Source organism: Cydia amplana, chromosome 6 (genome assembly GCF_948474715.1).
Source record: "Cydia amplana chromosome 6, ilCydAmpl1.1, whole genome shotgun sequence".
Classification (NCBI taxonomy): domain Eukaryota; kingdom Metazoa; phylum Arthropoda; class Insecta; order Lepidoptera; family Tortricidae; genus Cydia; species Cydia amplana.
This window is the reverse complement of record NC_086074.1, coordinates 17,153,925-17,179,017: the sequence shown is the minus strand read 5'-3', so window position 1 is coordinate 17,179,017 and position 25,093 is coordinate 17,153,925. Positions and strand designations below refer to the sequence as shown.

At 38.3% G+C, this 25,093-nt stretch overlaps 1 protein-coding gene across 1 annotated transcript in view; it reads left to right on the top strand.

Moving 5' to 3' along the window:
* The window catches only part of LOC134649007 (AP-1 complex subunit gamma-1), a 57,989-nt gene that overhangs the window by 9,807 nt on the left and 23,089 nt on the right, over window positions 1–25,093 (top strand). Inside the window, exons 4-6 of the mRNA XM_063503696.1 lie at window positions 256–444; window positions 20,091–20,329; window positions 21,567–21,643. Of these exons, the coding sequence (XP_063359766.1) occupies window positions 256–444; window positions 20,091–20,329; window positions 21,567–21,643 (505 nt within the window). The remainder of the gene's footprint in view (window positions 1–255; window positions 445–20,090; window positions 20,330–21,566; window positions 21,644–25,093) is intronic.

Below are 25,093 nucleotides of genomic sequence, written 5' to 3'. Positions count from 1 at the left end.
TAAAAATCCTAAATAAATCCAAACCGTTTGTTGTGTGCTTGTTTACTGGTTAGGTTAGAATAGATTAAAATGAAAAAAAAAACATTATATTTTTGTGGGATGGTATGGGTCTTTTAGAAACATACGTGAGAAATTCATAAGGAAAGAACAAATATCAATGTTGTCTATCATATTCCAGACATTCAGTAACTTCAACAGTATTGTAATTCTATAGATCTCGATGTTCCTAAATTCTACCCATTTTTTTCCACACAGATGTCGCAACATCGCAAAACTCCTCTACATCCACATGCTGGGCTACCCGGCGCACTTCGGTCAGCTGGAGTGCCTCAAACTCATCGCCAGTACGCGGTTCACCGACAAACGAGTGGGTTACCTCGGCGCCATGTTGCTATTGGATGAGCGGCAAGACGTCCATCTCCTCATCACGAACTGTCTTAAAAAGTAAGTGTAGATTAAGAATTAAGAGTTGGAATACAGGGCACGAACGTCGAACATCTTAGTTCGAGGTAATGTAGAGTGCCTCAAACTCATCGCCAGTACGCGGATCACGGACAAACGAGTGGCAGGGCCGGATCCAGGGTAGAGCGAGTGGAGCGGCCGCTCTAGGCGCCGGATGGCAAGGGGGGCGCCAAAATGGCAAATGAGAAAAAAGTTTTAAAAGAACCGAGTGTGGCGGGGGCTCAAAATATGCTTGAAAACTTCAACGAAGGGCGCCAAAACCCGATTTCGCTCTACCCTGATCAAGGGCTCGGGCCGGCACTGACAAGTGAGTTATTATACCTCGGCGCCATGTTGCTATTGGATGAGCGGCAAGACGTACACCTTCTCATCACGAACAGTCTCAAGAAGTAATTGTAGATTGAGAGCTATTGGCCTCTGGCCTGTAATGTGTACATTTAAGCTACCAAATCTACGAGGCTACCTAAAATTTTTGCCTATTACTGTTCATGCATAAACACATCAGTTACCTAGCTGTGTCCTAAAGCCAACGAGTATAGAGTAGAAAGAGCGTTATAACATCTTCCTTTGAGTAAACTATCGCCAGAACAAGGGTTCCATAACTCTCATAGCAATTTATTTTTAGGTTAATTCAACCGTGTTACTTATCAAGTGATTGTATCGGATTTTGAACTACGATAGGTAGGTACATAAAAAGGTTAGGTTTTACCTACAGTAATTTTGCTCAACTAATTATCATATTGACCGTATAAGTTACCAACTTACCACAATTCGTAAAACGTTTTTTTAGTATTTGCAAGCCATACCCGATATCACATATGTGTCACTCATGTGACTTACAATGTTGTGTCATACAAGTTTACAACAGATTGATGCAATACTCACTAACACTTTTTTTTAATTATCATCATGTAAATAGAACTTACTAAATGGCCTAATGTCCTTGATCAGGAGCATCTCATTCCTTATTCACACGTCGCGCTGGCCGGTGTAGATAAGAAAAGAAATGGACCATAATTCGGTCCGATCTCCCTATTAAGTCGGCCCGGCCTGCGAATAAACCTGTACCCCATTAGTAATTTCCTCCCTTATACCTTGCTACGGTCGTGTGGAAATTTTCAATTCGAATTTAAGGAAATAGGAGTCTGGATTTACCAGCAATGCCTATACTGTAACATTGCAATTGCAAATCTTATTTTATTAGTTGTCAATATCAAGTACAGTTGCCATCAGATATACGAGGGGTGTTCAAAATATTCTCGGTATGAGAATGAAAACAAACAAGTACGAAAAGTTTGATATTTTTATTTTTCAATATACTCCCCCCCTATGTTCATACACTTAAAAGATCGATCAATTTTTTTTTTTAATCCTGCATAAAAATATTTTTTATCTTTGGTGTAAAAATGCTCCTCCACTGCCGCCTTCAATGCTTCATCATCGGAAAATTTATTTCCACGCAGATCCTTTTTAAGATTGGGGAACAAAAAGAAGTCGCTGGGGGCTAAGTCCGGACTATACGGTGGGTGAGTAACAGTTTCAAACCCACATTCAACAATAGCTGCCTTGGCAATATGAGCAGTATGGACGGGGGCGTTGTCATGCAGAAGCATAACACCTTTGGTTAACTTTCCTCGCCTCTTTTCTTTGATTGCATCCTTTAATTGACGTAGAATGTTAGCGTAGTACTGTCCTGTGATATTTACACCTTTTTCTTTATAATCGATCAGTAATACTCCTTCACAATCCCAAAATATCGTGGCCATGACCTTGCCAGCTGAAGGGATGACCTTGAACTTCTTGGGATGAGCTGAACCCTTAATGTGCCACTGCATGGACTCTTGTTTACTCTCTGGGTCATAATGATGAACCCAGGTTTCATCTCCAGTAACTATTCTTTGCAGCACCTCATCAGGATTTTCACCGCACAGGTCAATAAAATCGGAACAACAAGCTACACGCATGTCTTTTTGAAGCCGAGTCAGCATTCGCGGAACCCATCTTGCACTTACTTTTGACATATTAAGATGGTCATGGATAATATCATGTACGGTACCAATAGAGAGATTGGTTACTTGTGCTATAGATTTTACCTTCACTCGACCATCTTCCAATATAAGTTTTTCCACTTTATCAATATTTTCTTGTGAAGTAGCTACTACAGGCCGGCCAGGTCTAGGGTCGTCTTCAACACTCTCCCTTCCACGTTTAAACTCGCTTGACCACTTTTGAATGGTAGATAAAGAAGGAGCAGACTCACGGTAAACACAATCCATTTCCTCTTTTATGGTTTTTTGATTTTTACCCTGTTTTGTCAAGAATTTTATCACGCATCGATGTTCTAATTTAGTTAACATTGTCAATTCCCACATGATGTTCATGTTTGTTCAGCAATTGCAGAAAAACAAAAGAACATCTCGGTTCGAATTATACTTTTTTTTAATGTCAATGAATAAACCTTAGCGGCCAGTAACGAAAGAAATTTTAGAAGAGGTTGTAAGATATCAATACCGAGAATATTTTGAACGCCCCTCGTATGTATCAACGAAGCGGCCGAGGTGCTCAGAAATATTTACACACGTTAGAGTGCGTGCTCAGATAGATATTGATAATAATGGCGTGTTCAGACATTTGTGATGTCGACTGTACCTAAATGACAACAGAACTTTTTCTTGCATCACGTTGCCATGGTTACGCTAAAATATTTTCAACTGACCACCCTAAGGATCTTACACACACATTGATGCGTATTAACATGAGGTGCGCACATAGATACTCAAACGATTTCCGTAGTATGGCGTATCCGGCCAGTGTCTTTGTCTATAATGTCAGGAATAAATGTTCTTTGTAAGAGGGAAAACACGCCCCGAGTGATAATGGAAAGCTAAAATTTCCGTGAACCGACTAACATTGACAAACAATGTTTTCTGTGTTATCTCCCGTTTTAATTACGCCATCCTTCATTATTTTGCGTCACTAAGCCGGCTAATTATAACTCTTAATAAGCTATTAATAAAGCTTTGTTTGTTTTTAATATCGTCATATTTATGTAACATACTGGTATGCAAATAAAGATATCTATCTCTATATTTACAAATACCTAATTTTCTTTTGTGAAAACATCAACGTCAGCTTTGATTCAACATTTTGAATCTTACATGATTTCATATTAGTGAATAACCATAAAAAATATAACGAAAATCAAGTTCTACTGACATAACTGGGTCTCTCTGACAGTAACTGAAACCTTATAAGAACCGTAATCTTCACCTCTATAATATATCACTTCGCACACATGAAATAAAGGGGGTATCATCACTACATAGTATAAAACAAAGTCGCTTCCCGCTGTCTGTCTGTCCCTATGTATGCTTAGATCTTTAAAACTACGCAACGGATTTTGATGCGGTATTTTTTAATTGATAGAGTGATTCAAGAGAAAGGTTTATGGATAAATTGTTAACCCGTGCGAAGCCGGGGCGGGTCGCTAGTTTAATATAAATGGGATATTAGGTTTCTTTGCTCTCAGGCCATTATTATAGAACCGTGTAACAAAATTATTCAATTAGATAAAACCTGATTTACTATCGTGTACGTGTTTACCACCAGCTCCGTTTATCTTAATAGTTTAGGTATAAGTGTAATCTCGTTTGCAGCAATATATTTCTTGTGATTTGGACGTTCTGTCGCAATAATGTCACCTGGTAGCCTACTTCGCTTACGGCAGGAAGGAACCGAGTGCCGGTGTACATTTCAACAAATAAAGCTGTATTTATTTTGATTTCGCGCTTATTTCTGCATTATATTGTATTTTAGTCTGGTAATCTGATGATTTCATGTCATATACTTTACAAAATACATCACTACGATTAACATTAGAAAATCCAATTAAATAAATACCGGTATCAATTACTTCCGGAGGATTTTTTGTAGAAACAGGTTAGTATTGTATCGTTAGGACATTACAGATAGCAAAGTGGTCAGTGGTCACCTAAGCATGGTATTTTGAGACCGGCGAAGGTGGTTTTCGTGAGTTAGAGAGATGACATTCTAATGTTATCATGAGATTGTTTGCTGACAAAAAACAGCAAAAAGACCGAAAGCCGGCATACATATGTCTTTGATGAAATACCCACTCCACGGAAAATCCACGAACAAAATGAAGGAAGCGCGCGACCTGAGAAAATAAAAGAATACGAAATGAGGACTTGTAAGTTCCACGGGGATCGATACATGCTAATATGTCCCACAGTGCTGTATCTATATTGTCTCGGCTCGGTCTCACGTCTCAATTGAATGGAAACCTGCGCTAATGCTGTGTCTGTAATAGCCTAATAGCATTGTAGAGAAAGCATTTTACTTATACATACGAGGGGCGTTCAAAATATTCTCGGTATTGATATCTTACGACCTCTTCTAAAATTTATTTCGTTACTGGCCGCTAAGGTTTATTCATTGACATTAAAAAAAAGTATAATTCGAACCGAGATAGTCTTTTGTTTTTCTGCAATTGCTGAACAAACATGAACATCATGTGCGAATTGACAATGTTAACTAAATTAGAACATCGATGCGTGATAAAATTCTTGACAAAACAGGGTAAAAATCAAAAAACCATAAAAGAGGAAATGGATTGTGTTTACCGTGAGTCTGCTCCTTCTTTATCTACCATTCAAAAGTGGTCAAGCGAGTTTAAACGCGGAAGGGAGAGTATTGAAGATGACCCTAGACCTGGCCGGCCTGTAGTAGCTACTTCACAAGAAAATATTGATAAAGTGGAAAAACTTATATTGGAAGATGGTCGAGTGAAGGTAAAATCTATAGCACAAGTAACCAATCTCTCTATTGGTACCGTACATGATATTATACATGACCATCTTAATATGTCAAAAGTAAGTGCAAGATGGGTTCCGCGAATGCTGACTCGGCTTCAAAAAGACATGCGTGTAGCTTGTTGTTCTGATTTTATTGACCTGTGCGGTGAAAATCCTGATGAGGTGCTGCAAAGAATAGTTACTGGAGATGAAACCTGGGTTCATCATTATGACCCAGAGAGTAAACAAGAGTCCATGCAGTGGCACATTAAGGGTTCAGCTCATCCCAAGAAGTTCAAGGTCATCCCTTCAGCTGGCAAGGTCATGGCCACGATATTTTGGGATTGTGAAGGAGTATTACTAATCGATTATAAAGAAAAAGGTGTAAATATCACAGGACAGTACTACGCTAACATTCTACGTCAATTAAAGGATGTAATTAAAGAAAAGAGGCGAGGAAAGTTAACCAAAGGTATTCTGCTTCTGCACGACAACGCCCCCGTCCATACTGCTCATATTGCCAAGGCAGCTATTGTTGAATGTGGGTTTAAAACTGTTACTCACCCACCGTATAGTCCGGACTTAGCCCCCAGCGACTTCTTTTTGCTCCCCAATCTTAAAAAGGATCTGCGTGGAAATAAATTTTCTGACGATGAAGCATTGAAGGCGGCAGTGGAGGAGCATTTTTACACGAAAGATAAAAAATATTTTTACGAGGGATTAAAAAAAAAATTGATCGATCTTTTAAGTGTATGAACATAGGGGGGGAGTATATTGAAAAATAAAAATATCAAACTTTTCGTACTTGTTTGTTTTCATTCTCATACCGAGAATATTTTGAACACCCCTCGTACATTATATAGGCACATACGTGTTTTTACCCGACTAAGAGAGGTTATGTTTTTCGTGTGTATAGTATAGTGTATATTATCTGTGTGGAATTGTATATATTTTTTGGCACTTTATGCAGTTTACTTATATTATAATCTCAAGGAAGTTTATTGGTTGGCAACATAAGACAGTGAAAGGGTTCATATTTCGTTTGTTGTCTATTCTCTATCGTGGGAGTAATAAGTTAATAACATCTAATATTTCTACCTCGCTATATCAGCTATGTATAAATACATACTGTAAAATAAATAAATATGACTCATACAATTATCAGTTGTGATTTGTGATTTAAAGTCATATCACGCTTTACAACAATTTGCATTGTATACAAATTGACTCTGTTATTGCGCGCTATTTTTAAAGCCATATTCCATACACTCGTAAACATACAAAACGCATACAATGCTACAGTTAAACAAAACGAGTACGTGTATAACAAAAAGTACATGTATAACAAAAAGGGCAGTGTAACAAAAACCCTGAATGAATTGTGCTGCCATTATATCACTTTCTAAGCTCAACTCCCTTGTGTAACCAGTGAAAGCGTGATCTCTGGTTATATAGAATTGCTACTTATCTCGAGGTTCTACTGCTAACTGGTACCACTGAGGCAATGGAGAAATGAGAATAGCAGCTATGGCTAGCTAAAAGCCGGACAGACTATCTTTTTGTCCAGGTCGGAAAAGTCACATTTCCATTAAAGTCAGAAACGGACGTAAGCCCTTTCAGGTCATTTTACTTTATGCAGTATTTTTGGTATACTGCAGTGTGAATCACCAGACACTTGAAACAAACTAATTGAATTTAAAATTTTTTACACTTATTAGTCGTAATACAGTTGTTAATTTTAAATACATTTTGGCAATGGAATGCTCTGGTGAATGCAGAAAGGGGAGCTTCTAGTTTCCATATTGATTGACCAATCTTGTTTCATTGTTGTTGTTGAATTAGTTGAGGGAATAGAGGGAAAGGTTTTCGTTAAATTTGTCTTTGAACTAGTTTGAACCGCCATCTTAAAATATCGGAAGGTATGCACTTGTACAGTCTCCGTCAGATATATCGGAGCGGCCAAGGTGTTCACAAATATCTGAAAAAACGTCTATTATCGAGACCTTAAAGTCCGTATTTAGATATTTCTGAACACTTTGGCCGCTCAATTTTTTCTGATGGCGACTGTACAAAGTTGTCTATATAAATCCGTACCGGGTTAAAGACACAATTGTTATGGCTCGTTGATTGGTTCCGTTTCCACTTCTCGTCGAATGACCGTGAAATAATGCTTGCCGAAGAAGTATTTTTTATTGTCGTTGCGAATTTTTATTTTCTTTACGATTACACTTAATAGTTTTTTCCTAAATTCACCCCCTGTCCCCCTCCTACTTTCCCCCCTTTTAAAGAATAATAGTACTCGTAAGTAGTTATTAAACGAATCTTGTACACGAGTGAATTCACTTGAGCTTCCGCACCGGACGACCGTGGGACGCGGGTCACTGATTGCGGGACATTCAAGTCCCCTGGGAATTTCATTTCCTTTTCTTAAACTACATTATTGTGAAAGGTTATACAAACCTATTTATTTATGCTACTGAACTAGTAAGCTTCAGACGAGTGATTCCTTTTGATGTCAACTCTGTTACTTCCCCTTTTCTTTCTAGCTTTTCTAGCCCTCTTAGCTTTCAAATCGGCTAATCTTCGCCATATTCTTACGCATGATAATTATCCTAATAAACCTAGTACATAATTTCAAATCACGCCTCCAAAGTCCAAACGCAACTGCAATGAATGATGAATGTTGCACCGTGAACCGTGACCGATTGAATGCTTGCACGCTATACTATAGCGATCATGGTCGTTTTATCGAGATTTATCACATTTTTATCGGACGCGAGCGATATAAATGATATACTGTATTACTGCATTACAATATCCGTATATGATAATTGTGGAAGAAGAAACGTATATCGTATGTTTTCAGCTTCTTTACTGCGAACCCGGTCTGCCTACTGGTAAATTTGCCTACTGGTAAATTTGGGATTAACCACGTTTTGCTATATCGCCAACCGTCCGCTATAAGATGCCTTATTAGGCAAGGTATCATATTTTGGCAGCTCCTTTGTGCCATGAAATGTTATGATGAAACATTGTTTGATCCCTAATTGGCATGTTCCTTTCTTTGGTATTGTATATGATATATCTAGTATTACGTCTGCGGTATTCAATTGACATGTTGAATTAAGAGGCAGTGTCTTTATTGCGTTTAACCTCATTAAGAGCGCTCCAACAAGAAAAGTCAAAATAATGCAAAATTGATGATATTCCTCGATGACATTCAGTACTTTAGGGTCATTATTAGAAACAATGAGTACTTGTTACGGTAAAAGCGTCTTCTTATCTTTAGGAATTACTTTTTAAATATTGGAAAAAGGGCTTATTAAATTAGTAATGATTTTTTTTCTGATGGTTGTTTCCGAAAAACCACGTGAAGCACTAAATTGTGAGCTCGTATTTGTAAATGTTGAGAAGTTTACTCTAGTAAAGCTGGCTATTTTGTATTACTAATACCCTGTACATTAGGAATTACTTTTGACATTTTTCCTAAATACCTTTGAGAAAGAGAAAATCGAAGAAAAACAAACTCAATTTTCTCTCCGAAACAAGTGTCAATTCCTACGAAATTCTACTTAATATCGAAGTCATTTTCATACTCAAGCAATCTACAGCGTTTGCTTATACTGATGGTATACATTAGTGTTTATGAAATTCTACTATAATTTTTTGGCAATTTTTTGAAAACGACTCTAATATTACCGATGACGCGCGGTCGTGAGCTCAGTGCCGCGGCAGAGCTTGTAGAGGTAGGACGTGTGTCGGTCGGCTCCGCACGTTTTCAACGGCGACGACGAGGTTTTTTATCATTGTGTGCGGCAGGCGCCGTGTAAAATGCTATACTGTGTGCGTGACAGTGCGTGTATACGGCGACTGAGTAACTTTGATCCTAGTACTGTGTATTTGGTTTTATAGTATAGTATGTAACTACCGGACAGCATTAAAGATATTTGAAATGATCTGATATTTTATAGGTACTAAATTAAAAAATGGCTGAATACAAATGCTTTTGATGACATGTCAGAATCAGAATATATAGGTCTGATGATGGAGCTGGGAGGTGGTCACCGGTACCAATCAACCATGCAACTAAACCACTTCGTGTTTCGGCTCGTTTGATTCGTCTCAACAAGATCTTTGACACAAGATAGGACTCAGGGTCTGATGATGGAGCTGGAAGGTGGTCACCGGTACCAGTCAACCACGCAACTAAACCACTTCGTGTTTGGGCTCGTTTGATTCGTCTCAACAAGATCTTTGACACAAGATAGGACTCAGGGTCTGATGATGGAGCTGGAAGGTGGTCACCGGTACCAGTCAACCACGCAACTAAACCACTTCGTGTTTGGGCTCGTTTGATTCCTCTCAACGAGATCTTTGACACAAGATAGAACTCAGGGTCTGATGATGAAGCTGGAAGGTGGTCAACGGTACCAGTCAACCATGCAACTAAACCACTTCGTGTTTCGGCTCGTTTGATTCGTCTCAACAAGATCTTTGACACAAGATATTACTGAGGGTCTGATGATGGAGCTGGAAGGTTGGCACCGGTACCAGTCAACCACGCAACTAAACCACTTCGTGTTTGGGCTCGTTTTATTCCTCTCAACGAGATCTTTGACACAAGATAGAACTCATGGTCTGACGATGAAGCTGGAACGTGGTCAACGGTACCAGTCAACCATGCACCTAAACCACTTCGTGTTTGGGCTCGTTTGATTCGTCTCAACGAGATCTTTGACACAAGATAGAACTCAGGGTCTGATGATGGAGCTGGAAGGTGGTCAACGGTACCAGTCAACCATGCAACTAAACCACTTCGTGTTTCGGCTCGTTTGATTCGTCTCAACAAGATCTTTGACACAAGATAGGACTCAGGGTCTGATGATGGAGCTGGAAGGTGGTCACCGGTACCAGTCAACCACGCAACTAAACCACTTCGTGTTTGGGCTCGTTTGATTCCTCTCAACGAGATCTTTGACACAAGATAGAACTCAGGGTCTGGTGATGAAGCTGGAAGGTGGTCAACGGTACCAGTCAACCATGCAACTAAACCACTTCGTGTTTCGGCTCGTTTGATTCGTCTCAACAAGATCTTTGTCACAAGATAGGACTCAGGGTCTGATGATGGAGCTGGAAGGTGGTCAATGGTACCAGTCAACCATGCAACTAAACCACTTCGTGTTTCGGCTCGTTTGATTCGTCTCAACAAGATCTTTGACACAAGATAGTACTGAGGGTCTGATGATGGAGCTGGAAGGTTGGCACCGGTACCAGTCGACCACGCAACTAAACCACTTCGTGTTTGGGCTCGTTTTATTCCTCTCAACGAGATCTTTGACACAAGATAGAACTCAGGGTCTGACGATGAAGCTGGAACGTGGTCAACGGTACCAGTCAACCATGCACCTAAACCACTTCGTGTTTGGGCTCGTTTGATTCGTCTCAACAAGATCTTTGACACAAGATAGTACTGAGGGTCTGATGATGGAGCTGGACGGTGGTCACCAGTACCAGTCAACCATGCAACTAAACCACTTCGTGTTTGGGCTCGTTTGATTCCTCTCAACGAGATCTTTGACACAAGATAGTACTGAGGGTCTGATGATGGAGCTGGAAGGTGGTCAACGGTACCAGTCAACCATGCACCTAAACCACTTCGTGTTTGGGCACGTTTGATTCGTCTCAACAAGATCTTTGACAGAAGATAGGACTCAGGGTCTGATGATGGAGCTGGACGGTGGTCATCAGTACCAGTCAACCATGCAACTAAACCACTTCGTGTTTGGGCTCGTTTGATTCCTCTCAACGAGATCTTTGACACAAGATAGTACTGAGGGTCTGATGATGGAGCTGGAAGGTGGTCAACGGTACCAGTCAACCATGCAACTAAACCACTTCGTGTTTCGGCTCGTTTGATTCGTCTCAACAAGATCTTTGTCACAAGATAGGACTCAGGGTCTGATGATGGAGCTGGACGGTGGTCACCAGTACCAGTCAACCATGCAACTAAACCACTTCGTGTTTGGGCTCGTTTGATTCCTCTCAACGAGATCTTTGACACAAGATAATACTGAGGGTCTGATGATGGAGCTGGAAGGTGGTCACTGGTACCAGTCAATCATGCAACTAAACCACTTCGTGTTTGGGCTCGTTTGATTCCTCTCAACGAGATCTTTGACACAAGATAGTACTGAGGGTCTGATGATGGAGCTGGAAGGTGGTCAACGGTACCAGTCAACCATGCAACTAAACCACTTCGTGTTTCGGCTCGTTTGATTCGTCTCAACAAGATCTTTGTCACAAGATAGGACTCAGGGTCTGATGATGGAGCTGGACGGTGGTCACCAGTACCAGTCAACCATGCAACTAAACCACTTCGTGTTTGGGCTCGTTTGATTCCTCTCAACGAGATCTTTGACACAAGATAATACTGAGGGTCTGATGATGGAGCTGGAAGGTGGTCACTGGTACCAGTCAATCATGCAACTAAACCACTTCGTGTTTGGGCTCGTTTGATTTGTTTCAACAAGATCTTTGACACAACATAGTACTCACAGGGTCTGATGTGCAGCTGGAAGGTTGTCATCCCAGACACGAAGTGGTTTAGTTGCATGGTTGACTGGTACCGGTGACCACCATTCAGCTCCATCATCAGACCCTGAGTATCACCTAGTGTCCAAGATCTTGTTGAGACGAATCAAACGAGCATAAACACGAAGTGGTTTAGTTGCATGGTTGACTGGTACCGGTGACCACCTTCCAGCTCCATCATCAGACCCTGAGTATCACCTAGTGTCAAAGATCTTGTTGAGACGAATCAAACGAGCTCAAACACGAAGTGGTTTAGTTGCATGGTTGACTGGTACCGGTGACCACCTTCCAGCTTCATCATCAGACCCTGAGTCCTATCTTGTGTCAAAGATCTTGTTGAAATAAATAAAACGAGCCCAAACACGAAGTGGTTTAGTTTCATAGTTTACTTGTACCGGTGACCACCTTCCAGCTCCATCATCAGACCCTGAATATCACCTAGTGTCCAAGATCTTGTTGAAACGAATCAAACGAGCTCAAACACGAAGTGGTTTAGTTGCATGGTTGACTGGTACCGGTGACCACCTTCCAGCTCCATCATCAGACCCTGAGTCATATCTTGTGTCAAAAATCTTGTTGAAATGAATCAAACGAGCCCAAACACGAAGTGGTTTAGTTGCATGGTTGAATGGTACCGGTGACCACCTTCCAGCTCCATTATCAGACCCTGAGTATCACCTAGTGCCAAAGATCTTGTTGAGACGAATCAAACGAGCTCAAACACGAAGTGGTTTAATTGCATAGTTGACTGGTACCAGTGGCCATCTTCCAGCTCCATTATCAGACCCTGAGTGTCACCTAGTGCCAAAGATCTTGTTGAGACGAATCAAACGAGCCTAATCATGTTACTACATGGTTGATTGGTATCCGTGACCACCTTCATCATCATCATCAGGCTTCATCATCAGATGCTTAGTATCAGCTCGTTTCTAAACTTAAGATACAAATTAAAGGTTTTATTATATAGCTAAAATAGTTTCACTATACAACCTATACCATATGCAATGACGAAAAATGAAAATAAGCGAGTACCTAAGTAAGTACGTATAATTTCTTTCTAGTAATAATGACCTACATAAGTATGTATATTTGCACTGGATTTAGTATTTTCGTACCAAATAACATTTTTAGGACTTTGATATTAAAGTACAGTTAGTGTTGTTATGATTGATTTCAATGTGCTTCACGTTCGGATCAAGAATGTTTAATCCATCATTGTAGTGCGACCGAGGGAAAATGCGGTGGAAGGGTTCGGCGACCTGAGATCGCGGGGCCTGCCGCAGCGCGTAAAATACCTAAACTCGCTCATCCCCGAAATGTAATAGCACTCTTAATGGAAATTATATATGAACCTATAAATAAAGGTCACATTTTCACAACACGCCGCTTAGTCAAAAAAAATCAGCCATTTTTACAAAACTGTTTTAAAGTGAGGAAGACCGTCTACAAGCTCTTTGGTCGCTAACTCTTGATGCGTTTGTACAGTCGCTATCAGATACATATATCGGAGCGGCTGAGGTGCTCAAAAATATGTGAACACCCACTAACGCCGTGACAATAGAGGCGTGTTCAGATATTTGTGACCATTTTGGACGCTCCGATATATCTGACGGCGACTGTTTGTAGGTACACATATTCCACTTACAGAAGGAAGCTCCTTTCTGACTGTGTCTGAGCAAAGTACGTGTTCAAATACGAGTCCTTTCTCTGATATAACACAAATTTTCCCAGCCAAAAAATTTTAAATTACTGTTCGCTTCACTCCACCTAGTAACAGAGAAAAACGTCCTATTCTGTTTATTTTACGCTGCGCAAAATTGTCTACACTCTGCATGTTTCCATTATCACATAAATGCGTGTTTTTGAAGGCACATAAATTGAAAACCTGGCGCTCCGGGCCTCGTTTCGTCTACATAAATTAACTGATAAAAACAAGCACTTGGCTTCTTTATACACGAACTAATTAACTCCTTTGTTACGAGGCACTGACGTCGAATTTGTACCTAACGAAACGAGAACTTAGGTGGGAGAAAAAGATCAATTCAACATTATCGCTCATTATAGTAATCACTAGCGAGTAGCGACCCGCCCGGGCATCGCACGGGTTAACATATTATACACTTACACCTTCCTCAATCGTCAAGAACCGCATGAAAACCCATTCAGTAGTTTGTGAGTTTATCGCAAACATACATTCACACAGATAGACGCGGCGGGGACTTTATATTATAAGGTGTATTAGTGTGTAGTGATATTGTTGTTGATTGTTATTGAATTACAAAAGCATAGTCATCTGAATGACTAAATAGAATTTCATTTTATCTTGGTACCTACAGGTGATTGTCATCAGTTCACGATAGTCAATTTTGCTAGGACTTATGAAATGTCCAGATAAAACCTTTATTCATTTAACTCAAACCAAAGATGTTACCTACAATCTACATTATGTCGATGCGTGTTAAAATCACCAAGTACCCAGAATTTGTTTCACCGATTTTAGGTACATTTATTCCATTGCGACTTGATGTACCAACTTTTACTTTAATGTATCTATATCCGACGACCGAATTGTTATCTTTCCAACGCCAGCCTGTCCTCTAAATTCCTAATATATCTAAGCTTCAATGCATTTGACGCTGACAGTCTAATATTCGACCCGCATTATATACGAATGTTAAATAGCATGTCAGTATACGTACAGTATAACCGTCAAGGTAGGTCATTGGCCGCTTTTAGGATCAATATTTTTCGCTTGGACGCAACCGGCAGCTGTTCTTGTTAACTTCTTTTTTTTTTACTTACAAGCCTCTTAAAGATGTTTCGTATAAAATGCCCCAGGGAGAAATAAGTCGGGTACTGCCAAATACGAAGTGAATTTTCGCGATAATAAGCTTTGGAAAGGGTAGGAAGGAAGCGAAATAAGTATACTTAGAGCTGAGAGGTTTCTGACAGACGACGTTTTATTTTCGAGGAAAATAGAATTGTTCTTGTCTGAGATATTCATGATTCGTGAAAGCTATATATATATAGTAAAGTACTATTAGTGCTCGTATATCATTCACACTAAAAAAACCTACGCCGACGCCAAAGCACGTATGTAGCTGATATTTCCCGCTTCGTAGCTAAAATCGTCAGTAGAGGCGATGACAATCTGTCGTGGTTAGCGTTGAGTTGGTAAACAGTAAGTTATTAAGTCCATATAAGTAATAGAATTACAGACAGACTTACAACAACGACATGGATTAGATTGGATAAACAGAATTTAATGCAACGTTATATACGACTGAAGACTGCGAATTGGTCACTTTTTTCACGTCATATGAAACCGCTTTTAGTTTTCATATTTTAATAGCTAAAAACTTTACGGCCCCACTCACTAATACGTGTACGTGCGACTGCGTTTACGACTGACATTTGATCTAGTGTTAAGCATTAGCGCTATTAAGCACTCGAATAACACGCGTCGTAAACGGGGCACTAACTCGGAGTAATCATCCGGTTTACGGCCCCGTAATAATTCCAGGCGGTCTAGCATGAGTTGCGCTCTCGCGCGCGAGTCCATACTTGAAGTCACGCCAGATGTTGGAGTCGCGCGCGAGAACGCCACTCATGCTAGACCGCCTGGGCTAAACTAACATTACTCGGCAAAAGTTCGTTGATAGGCCGGTTACTAAACTTTAAATTGTTCGAGAGCATCACATTATATCCTACAGTATATTTGTGTTTGGAATATAATAGAACACTATTTTGTGAATGTATGTGTAAAGTAATCTCTAAAAAATATATTGAGATTTGTGGAAAAAAAAATTTTAAAAATTTAGTTTTTAAAAAGATGTAAACATCAAATTCTACAGTAGCGATTTTTTGTTCAAAAGGCATAACTAAATATTTTACACTGTAAGTAAAATATGCACCACTTTTTTAGTGGTGCATACGTCACGAGCAATAAAAATGTTTGAAATAAATAATTACAATACAACATTAATTAAACACTTGGTGATTTTCCACTATATTGTTACGCCAATTATTCTACTCAATCTAATAAAATAAAAAACCAGGGGATTTTATTTTTACTATTTTTTAAACAATTATAACGTATTTTACCCCACGCGCATTAATTCTACAGTATATTTTTTTAATGCACCATACAGCCTGTAATTAATGTTATCACAACGTCAAAGAATCTCCTATTAATACAATGAGCTTTTGTCACAATTGTAAAAATGGCTATCGTTAAATTATTTAAATGATCGGCGCGGGGCGGGAGGGGAAGCGATGGCGATACTCAAGGCCGCACGGCCGCAAAGCAACGGATTGGATAGGATGAAGGTATCTTAGGGCGGTTACAGAGTAGCGTTTTATACGAGCGTACGCGTACAGTCACCAGCAATTAAATGTCTGCTAGTGCACGAAAATACTAACGACCTTTTTTCCTACGTCCAGTTGACCTAAGTTTAAAATGTATAAATTGCGAAACTTGTAACGACATGTGTCCCACGTTTAGCTGACCTAAGTTTAAAAAGTCTACCGTACCGCGAAGAAATTCAAAGGTGTATGTGAAGTCCCCAATCCGCATTGGGCTAGCATGGGGACTACCGTACGAAACTGATAATTTTATTTAACATCACGATTTTTGGTCGTTCATAAACTGTCAAAAGTGACGTTTCTTCAAATAAAAACGTCACTTTTGACACTTGTATGGATGGGATATGTCAGTGTCAAACAAGTGACTAAAGTGACGTTTTTTTTTAGAAACGTCACTTGACACTTGTATGGATGGGATATGTCAGGGTCAAACAAGTGAGAAAGGTGACGTGTTTTTAAGAAACGTCACTCTTGACACTTGTATGGATGGGATATGTCAGTGTCAAACAAGTGACAAAAGTGACTTTTTTTAAAGAAACGTCACTTTTGACAAGTATGGATGGGCTATGTCAGTGTCAAACAAGTGACAAAAGTGGCGTTTTTGAAGAAACGTCACTCTTGACACTTGTATGGATGGGATATGTCAGTGTCAAACAAGTGACAAAAGTGACGTTTTTTATGAAACGCCACTATTGACACTTGTATGGATGGGATATATCGGTGTCAAACAAGTGACAAAAGTGACTTTTTTTTAAAGAAACGTCACTTTTACATGTATGGATGGGATATGTCAGTGTCAAACAAGTGACAAAAGTGACTTTTTTTAAAGAAACGTCACTTTTGACATGTATGGATGGGCTATGTCAGTGTCAAACAAGTGACAAAAGTGACGTGTTTGAAGAAACGTCACTCTTGACACTTGTATGGATGGGATATGTCAGGGTCAAACAAGTGAGAAAAGTGACGTTTGTTTTTAAGAAACGTCACTTTTGACACTTGTATGGATGGGATATGTCGGTGTCAAACAAGTGACAAAAGTGACTTTTTTTTAAAGAAACGTCACTTTTGACATGTATGTATGGGATATGTCAGTGTCAAACAAGTGACAAAAGTGACTTTTTTATTTAAAGAAACGTCACTTTTGACATGTATGGATGGGCTATGTCAGTGTCAAACAAGTGGCAAAAGTGACGTTTTTTTTTAAGAATCGTCACTTTTGACACTTGTTGACACTGATATATCCGATCCATATCGTTTCTATAACTAATATTTGACGTATCTCAACTGACCTAAGTTTAAAATGTATAAATTGCGAAATTTCTAACGACATGTGTCCCACGTTTAGCTGACCTAAGTTTAAAAAGTCTACTGTACCGCGAAGACATTCAAAGGTGTATGTGAAGTCCCCAATCCGCACTGGGCTAGCGTGGGAACTACCGTACGAAACTGATAATTTTATTTAATATCACGATTTTTGGTCCTTCATGAACTATCAAAAGTGACGTTTCTTCAAACAAAAACGTCACTTTTGACACTTGTATGGATGGGATATGTCAGTGTCAAATAAGTAACTAAAGTGACGTTTCTTCAAAAACGTTACTTTTGACATGTATGGATGGGCTATGTCAGTGTCAAACAAGTGACAAAAGTGACGTTTTTGAAGAAACGTCACTCTTGACATTGACACTTGTATGGATGGGATATGTCAGGTCAGGGTCAAACAAGTGACAAAAGTGACGTTTTTGAAGAAACGTCACTTGACACTTGTATGGATGGGATATGTCAGGGTCAAACAAGTGAGAAAGGTGACGTTTTTTTAAGAAACGTCACTTTTGACACTTGTATGGATGGGATATGTCGGTGTCAAACAAGTGACAAAATTGACGTTTTTTATGAAACGTCACTATTGACACTTGTATGGAATTGGATGGGATATGTCAGGGTCAAACAAGTGAAAATGTGACGTTTTTTTAAGAAACGTCACTCTTGACAGTTGTATGGATGGGATATGTCAGTGTCAAAAAAGTGACAAAAGTGACTTTTTTTTTAAAGAAACGTCACTTTTGACATGTATGGATGGGCTATGGCAGTGTCAAACAAGTGACAAAAGTGACGTTTTTGAAGAAACGTCACTCTTGACACTTGTATGGATGGGATATGTCAGGGTCAAACAAGTGAAAATGTGACGTTTTTTTAAGAAACGTCACTCTTGACACTTGTATGGATGGGATATGTCAGGGTCAAACAAGTGAGAAAGCTGAAATTTTTTTAAGAAACGTCACTACTACACTTGTATGGATGGGATTGTCGGTGTCAAACAAGTGACAAAAGTGACGTTTTTTATGAAACGTCACTATTGTCACTTGTATGGATGGGATATGTCAGTGACAAAAGTGACTTTTTTTAAAGAAACGTCACTTTTGACATATATGGATGGGCTATGTCAGTGTCAAACAAGTGACAAGAGTGACGTTTTTGAAGAAACGTCACTCTTGACACTTGTATGGATGGGATATGTCAGGGTCAAACAAGTGAGAAATGTGACTTTTTTTTTAAGAAACGTCACTTTTGACACTTGTATGGATGGGATATATGTCGTTGTCAAACAAGTGACAAAAGTGACGTTTTTTATGAAATGTCACTATTGACACTTGTATGGATGGGATATGTCAGTGTCAAACAAGTGACTAAAGTGACGTTTTTTTAGAAACGTCACTCTTGACACTTGTATGGATGGGCTATGTCAGTGTCAAACAAGTGACAAAAGTGACGTTTTTGAAGAAACGTCACTTTTGACATGTATGGATGGGCTATGGCAGTGTCAAACAAGTGACAAAAGTGACGTTTTTGAAGGAACGTCACTCTTGACAATTGTATGGATGGGATATGTCAGGGTCAAACAAGTGAGAAAGGTGACGTTTTTTTTATTAATATTGACTTTCAAAGTATTGTCATTAGGCTTTTTGAACGTAGCTATTTTGAGCGTAGCAGTTTTAAAAGTATTGGTCTCAAATTATTTGTTATTTATTTTGATTTCTCGCAAAGCACTTGTTATTATTCCAATATTTTTTTGATAACACGTGTTAAATAAACAGATAATTGTAGAAATATAAAATTTTCGAGTGTAGGATGAATAAACATATTTTTTAAGCATAAAATAAAAAATAAAAAATCATAATAAATAGATCTCACGGTATCCGAGTGGTGCAAATTTCCATATCAATTGAGATTAATATTATGACCTAATCATCAAATTTTCGAATTGTGTAGGAATTTTTAAGTTACATTTATATCGATTATTTAAAAAAAAAACTATAGAATGAGCTTACTGTACACAGCTCACAGGAAACTCTCGGGATTTCTTTGTTATTAATCATGAACTAACTTAAGACATATAATTGATACATTATCCCGACTGTATGACTTAGTCTGTATAGTGTTCTAGATATTGACCCTAGGGTCATTAATTTCATGAAGAGCTCAATTACGGTACTGGAGATAATCGTATCGTGGGCATCTGTAAACCCTAAATATTGATTAGAAAAAGCTTTCGAAACTGTACGAATTAATGCAAGCAAAATTTTTTCTTCCCCCGCCTATGAATAAGAAGCTTCATTGGCTACGTTCGAAGTCCGTGTACTAGATTTTTTTAATTTGGGCCTCCGTCAAATATTTTGCTTTGCAAAAAGGTTTTCGCCAAAAAAGTTTGAGAACTGCTGCAATATCTTATGTATCACCACCGTCACCACCAATTAAAGTAATTTAGGGTAAAGAGAAACAGGGCTAGATTTGTCCGGCCGACTCTTAAGTAATAAATAACCATTTAAAAAAAAACTAATTTTACCCTTTGTTCCACAGCGATCTCAACAGCAACACCCAATTCGTGGTTGGCCTCGCATTATGTACACTCGGCGCCATCGCCTCTCCAGAAATGGCGAGAGACTTGGCATCGGAAGTCGAACGGCTGATCAAGAGTCCAAACGCGTACATTAAGAAAAAGGCAGCGCTGTGTGCGTTCCGCATTATAAGAAGAGTTCCAGATTTGATGGAGATGTTCCTACCGGCTACGAGGAGTTTATTGACGGAAAAGAATCATGGTAAGTTTTATGATAACTCATAATAAACACTCTGGGCTAGCTTGAGTTACGAGAGAGACGCCCTTAGGAGAGAGACCCATTGTCAAGTAAACTTGTGCAGATAAATATTGAGCGTTTGGTCGACGTTACTATACTTCTACACAACGGACTCTTCGATGAGTTATTTTATAAAAGTTAGTATTGTATATGGATCAGATTCACTACTTAAAGCAAAATAATAAATAATTCAATGATATGAAATATTTATTGGAAACAACGGTAGAAACAACCGGCAGACACTTTGAATTAATCTCAAATATTTCAAACACCAAAGTTATTTCAACCGTTAGGTTGTCTCATACTCCAATAACAAATTGTAGGTATAGTTTTGCCTAGTCTTAACTAATACACGGCCTATAATTACTCCGCATTCGTCCCGTATTACGGGAAAAGTTCTTATTATATATCGCCATTTTAGTAGTCAAGTCAACATATTCAACGGAATACGTGCTAATTGTTGCAATTAGTACCAATAAAAGTAGCAATTCTATTAAAAGAGATGACTAAACTGATGTCATGTTTAACATCAAACAATTGGTCTACCTATTAACTAAAAATATCCACTGCTCGTAACATACTCTAACTAGAAAGTTTATTTGTCAGCATCGAATTTACTTATGAAAATCCTAAACTTAAAAAATAATAATTTGTCAAATCATTTTCAATAAAACTTCACGAAACTTCCTTACATAAATCCTATTAATTTATGAACCCCTTTAATTTCGGCCTCGAACAAAAAACTTCAAATCGAGACTTTGTCTTACCGATATCAAAGGCTTTCCGAAACCAAATTGTTCTCGAATTTATTTCGTAATTGAAGTAATTAAATTTGCTTGGGTAAAGTACCCAGGCAAAATATCTACTCAAATCGGCTATCTCGCCTGAATGTTTCCAAAGATTATTAAATTCTTGAAACTTTGGGAAAATTTTAGTCCCGTAGCTTTTTAATACCGGGAAACCTCTTTATTTATTCAGTCAAGAAAAAAATGTTCATTCAAGCTTTTATCTTTTTACTCCTTTCAATTTTCTGCTATGATTTCTTATTAAAAAAAACGAAATTTCAATCCCTTATCTACGAGGTCTCGCCCGATAGCGTTTAAACGATAAACCAAAATATCTTCATCTCTCATTTACTTGTGTACCCATACTATCGAAGGGTCAAAATTGCTCTGGTTACATGTTATCAATGTGTCAACAGGTGTCCTTATCACGGGCGTGACGCTCATCACAGAGATGTGCGAAAACAGTCCCGACACACTCAACCACTTCAAAAAGGTAAGAACAACTTTTATTTCAACAGGAATTTGACCCCTACAGTCGATATTGTAGAGTATAATTTAGACTGACACCTAGTGAACGTAATTTTAGTTAAGTAGATCACGGCGTACATGTTTACAGATGTTACAAACAGGATACACTCATATATAAATTCGTCGGTTGACAACCGAAAAGCGCTAAGTGATATTGTATGTCAAACTTGCTTTAATCCTACACAAAATGGTACTTTAGAACGGTTTCATTGCCATACTAGAGATGTATTAGCTGTATGTAAAAGTGGATACTTATGTTAGGTTTTCGGTGTACTTCCGTTTGGCCCAAATACATTTCGCCAAATTTCACTTCCCAACAAACTTATCGCAATAGTTTCATTTCCCAAAGGAACCTTTAGCAAAGTTACACTTCGCATATAACTTATTTGGTCAAATTATCATTTGGCATGATTTTACTTTGTCAAATGTTATTAGGACAAAAACTTATTTAGCAAACGTTTTTTATTGACTAATATTATATTCCAAAAAGATGTTTGATCAAATTGTCACTTCGCAAATTTGGCAAATAGGCATCATCTCGATTTGAATTTGAACCTAAATTCGTTCTGTTAGAATTTTGAATTTATATAATATTTCTACTCAGAATCAGTAGTTTTTTCCATTCTTACTGAGAAAAAATGTCCACAAGTTTTTGGTGCATTTGTATGAAATAATGGGGACACTTTTTTTCTCGTAATTAGGGTTGAAAGAGCTCGTGATTCTGACTGGAAATAATACAATAGTAGGTACAATGCAGTACCAAAAAAATTACTGTTTTTAAAAATTTTAATCATCAAAATGTCAAAATCATAATATATTTATTTACATCAATTGTCGTGTTAGTTCGGCAAACGTGAAACAACCCACACATAAATACGTTTTAAAATTGGAACTTTACGGTTACAATCAGTACCCCGAACCATGAGTCACTGACAGTGTCAACACTGACATATACGTAACCATGTAATTTACTTTATATAGTTACCTACATCTCGCTCGCACTAATATGTCAGTAAGAGCGAAATGCATAGAATTAAGTAAGTTACGTAGACGTTAGCGTATATGTCAGTTTTGACACTCGTGGTAAGAGTACTGTTGACGCTTGACGTTTACGTTTGGATCTGCGTAAATTTTGGGACATGTAAGTTATGCTTAATGATACATTTGACTAAATAATACTTGGTAAAATGAAACTTGACCAAGTAATTATTTGCTAAACAATAACTTGCCAAAAAAGACTATTGCTAACTGAAAAATTGCGATAAGTTGTTTTGCCAAACATTTTTTTGGGAAATGATAATTTGGGAAACATAGTTTGGGATGTGATACTTTGGGAAACGTTTTTGGCCCATTCATTAGTAAACCTAGGTTTTCTTTTAATAAATGAATTTTATTTTTATAGGGCACCCACTGTCTGTACCATCATCCAAACGGTTAAATGACATTTCGTTAACCTTATTGCAACGTTATGAGGCCCACCGGTGTTTAGTTCAGTGTTGTTGTTAGTAGATAGTAGGGCTTCCAAATACCGGACTTCTCACAATACCGGTATTAATACCGAAACTGTCTTCATCAATACCGGGATTCCGGGATCCCGGTATTGGATATGAATCGCTTAAAAATATATAGTTTTATTAAAAAGGGGAATTAGAAAGGCTCACTGGAATACCAGATATGTCCTAAAAGCTATTACAACAATAAACAATCAATGCCGCCATCTGCAATAATTTTATTACACATTCCAGGTTGGCAATAATTTTATCCAATTTGTTGACTTCACCTCACCAGTCACATTTGTAGTCCAACTTAACCATCAACCAGACATTTTTTCAAATTTCCGTCAAAATTGGTTTGCCATTATTACAGTTATCCTTGCTTTTTCGTTTTATTTTTTGATAAAATTATAAGAACTAATTATGTTAATGTCACTATCATCATATCCATCACTCACATAACTTCAGGATTCATCCACCACCAACCACCAAATACATATTTATCTGACGCATTAGGCAACGATCTTGTTTCAATAATAAAATGCGGGCTAGAGACCAGTTAGAGTTAGACCAAGTAAAGTCTGCAACGATTTTGATAGCATAGAATAGAATAGAATAGAATATATTTATTTGTATTAATTGTACGTCATAATTTCATAGAAGTTTGACGTTTAATATAACACTTGCACTGCGCGTGCTATCAAAATCGTTGCATACTTTTCTTGGTCTAACTCTAGACGCGTCTGACCTTTAGTAAGCTTTTTGATACAGCCGAATATAATGTATTTAAAGGGTTTATACTGCGCATTTCCCTCATTTATTAAAATACCGGGATCCCGGTATTGCCTTTAAAAATACCGGTATTGAAAAATGCGTTTAAAAAGACGGGATCCCGGGATCCCGAAATACCGGGATCCCGGTATTGGAAGCCCTAGTAGATAGATAGGCATAGATGTCTTCAACCGAAAGGCAATTATAGTTTCAAATTCGTATGATGAAAGGAGAAAGTCTTGCCGCTGACTTTCGCAATGCACGTAGAAATTATCATTATTTTTCCTTGTTACTGCCTCATAACTCATGACACAGTCGGGTCGGCCTACTGAATTATTGACTTTTGTTTTGATAAAATCAGGCAGGTTTGATGTAATCTAGTAATTCAGCTAAATATAAGATTAAGAAATCAGACATTTATTACAATAGTAATTCTAGTATGATCGATTAAGGATTTCTTAAGGCAGAAAAGCCAGTGAACCGACTCAGCGTATCTAAATAGGGCGCAGCGAAGCAAGATGACCATTTGAACACGTCTCATAATCATAGGCTAATCTTCTGTATTAGTAATACACACTTCAGATTCAGGAAATTAATACTTTAGATATGTTATAATGTCCATTTTAAGCAATATCAATTTAGTAGAAACGTGTACGTTCGGCAAATAAGGATTCTTCCTTGTTGTATCCTCATGGCCGAGGGACGACAACTGCGGACACTTCACCAGTGCTCTCCAAGCCGCGCTATACGTATCTTGGACACGGTGTATGCTAGCCTGTAATGTTGCTTTTGTCTCTGACCTTCCAGACCAGTATTAGACAGTACATCGTCCAGTTACAGTTTTTGCCTAACCGTGCGTTAATCGTCGCCAATCCGGTCGCCAGTACGGTCGTTAAACTGATCGATGTGGTTTGACAGGTTCGCGAGCCGATAGGCGTGAAAATCTCGAGCAAACTGTTACTCAACATCTAACTATGCTTTAGATGTCTTGTTAATAACATATTTGCTATACCGTAAAATTGCCTTAAACCTACAATGCCAAACATTACCTGGCTTGAAAAAACAGTAATACAAATAGAAACTGTTATTATTATTATTGAAGGAAGAAATGCAATCATTATTAATAGAAAATTATTTATTGGTAGGTATGG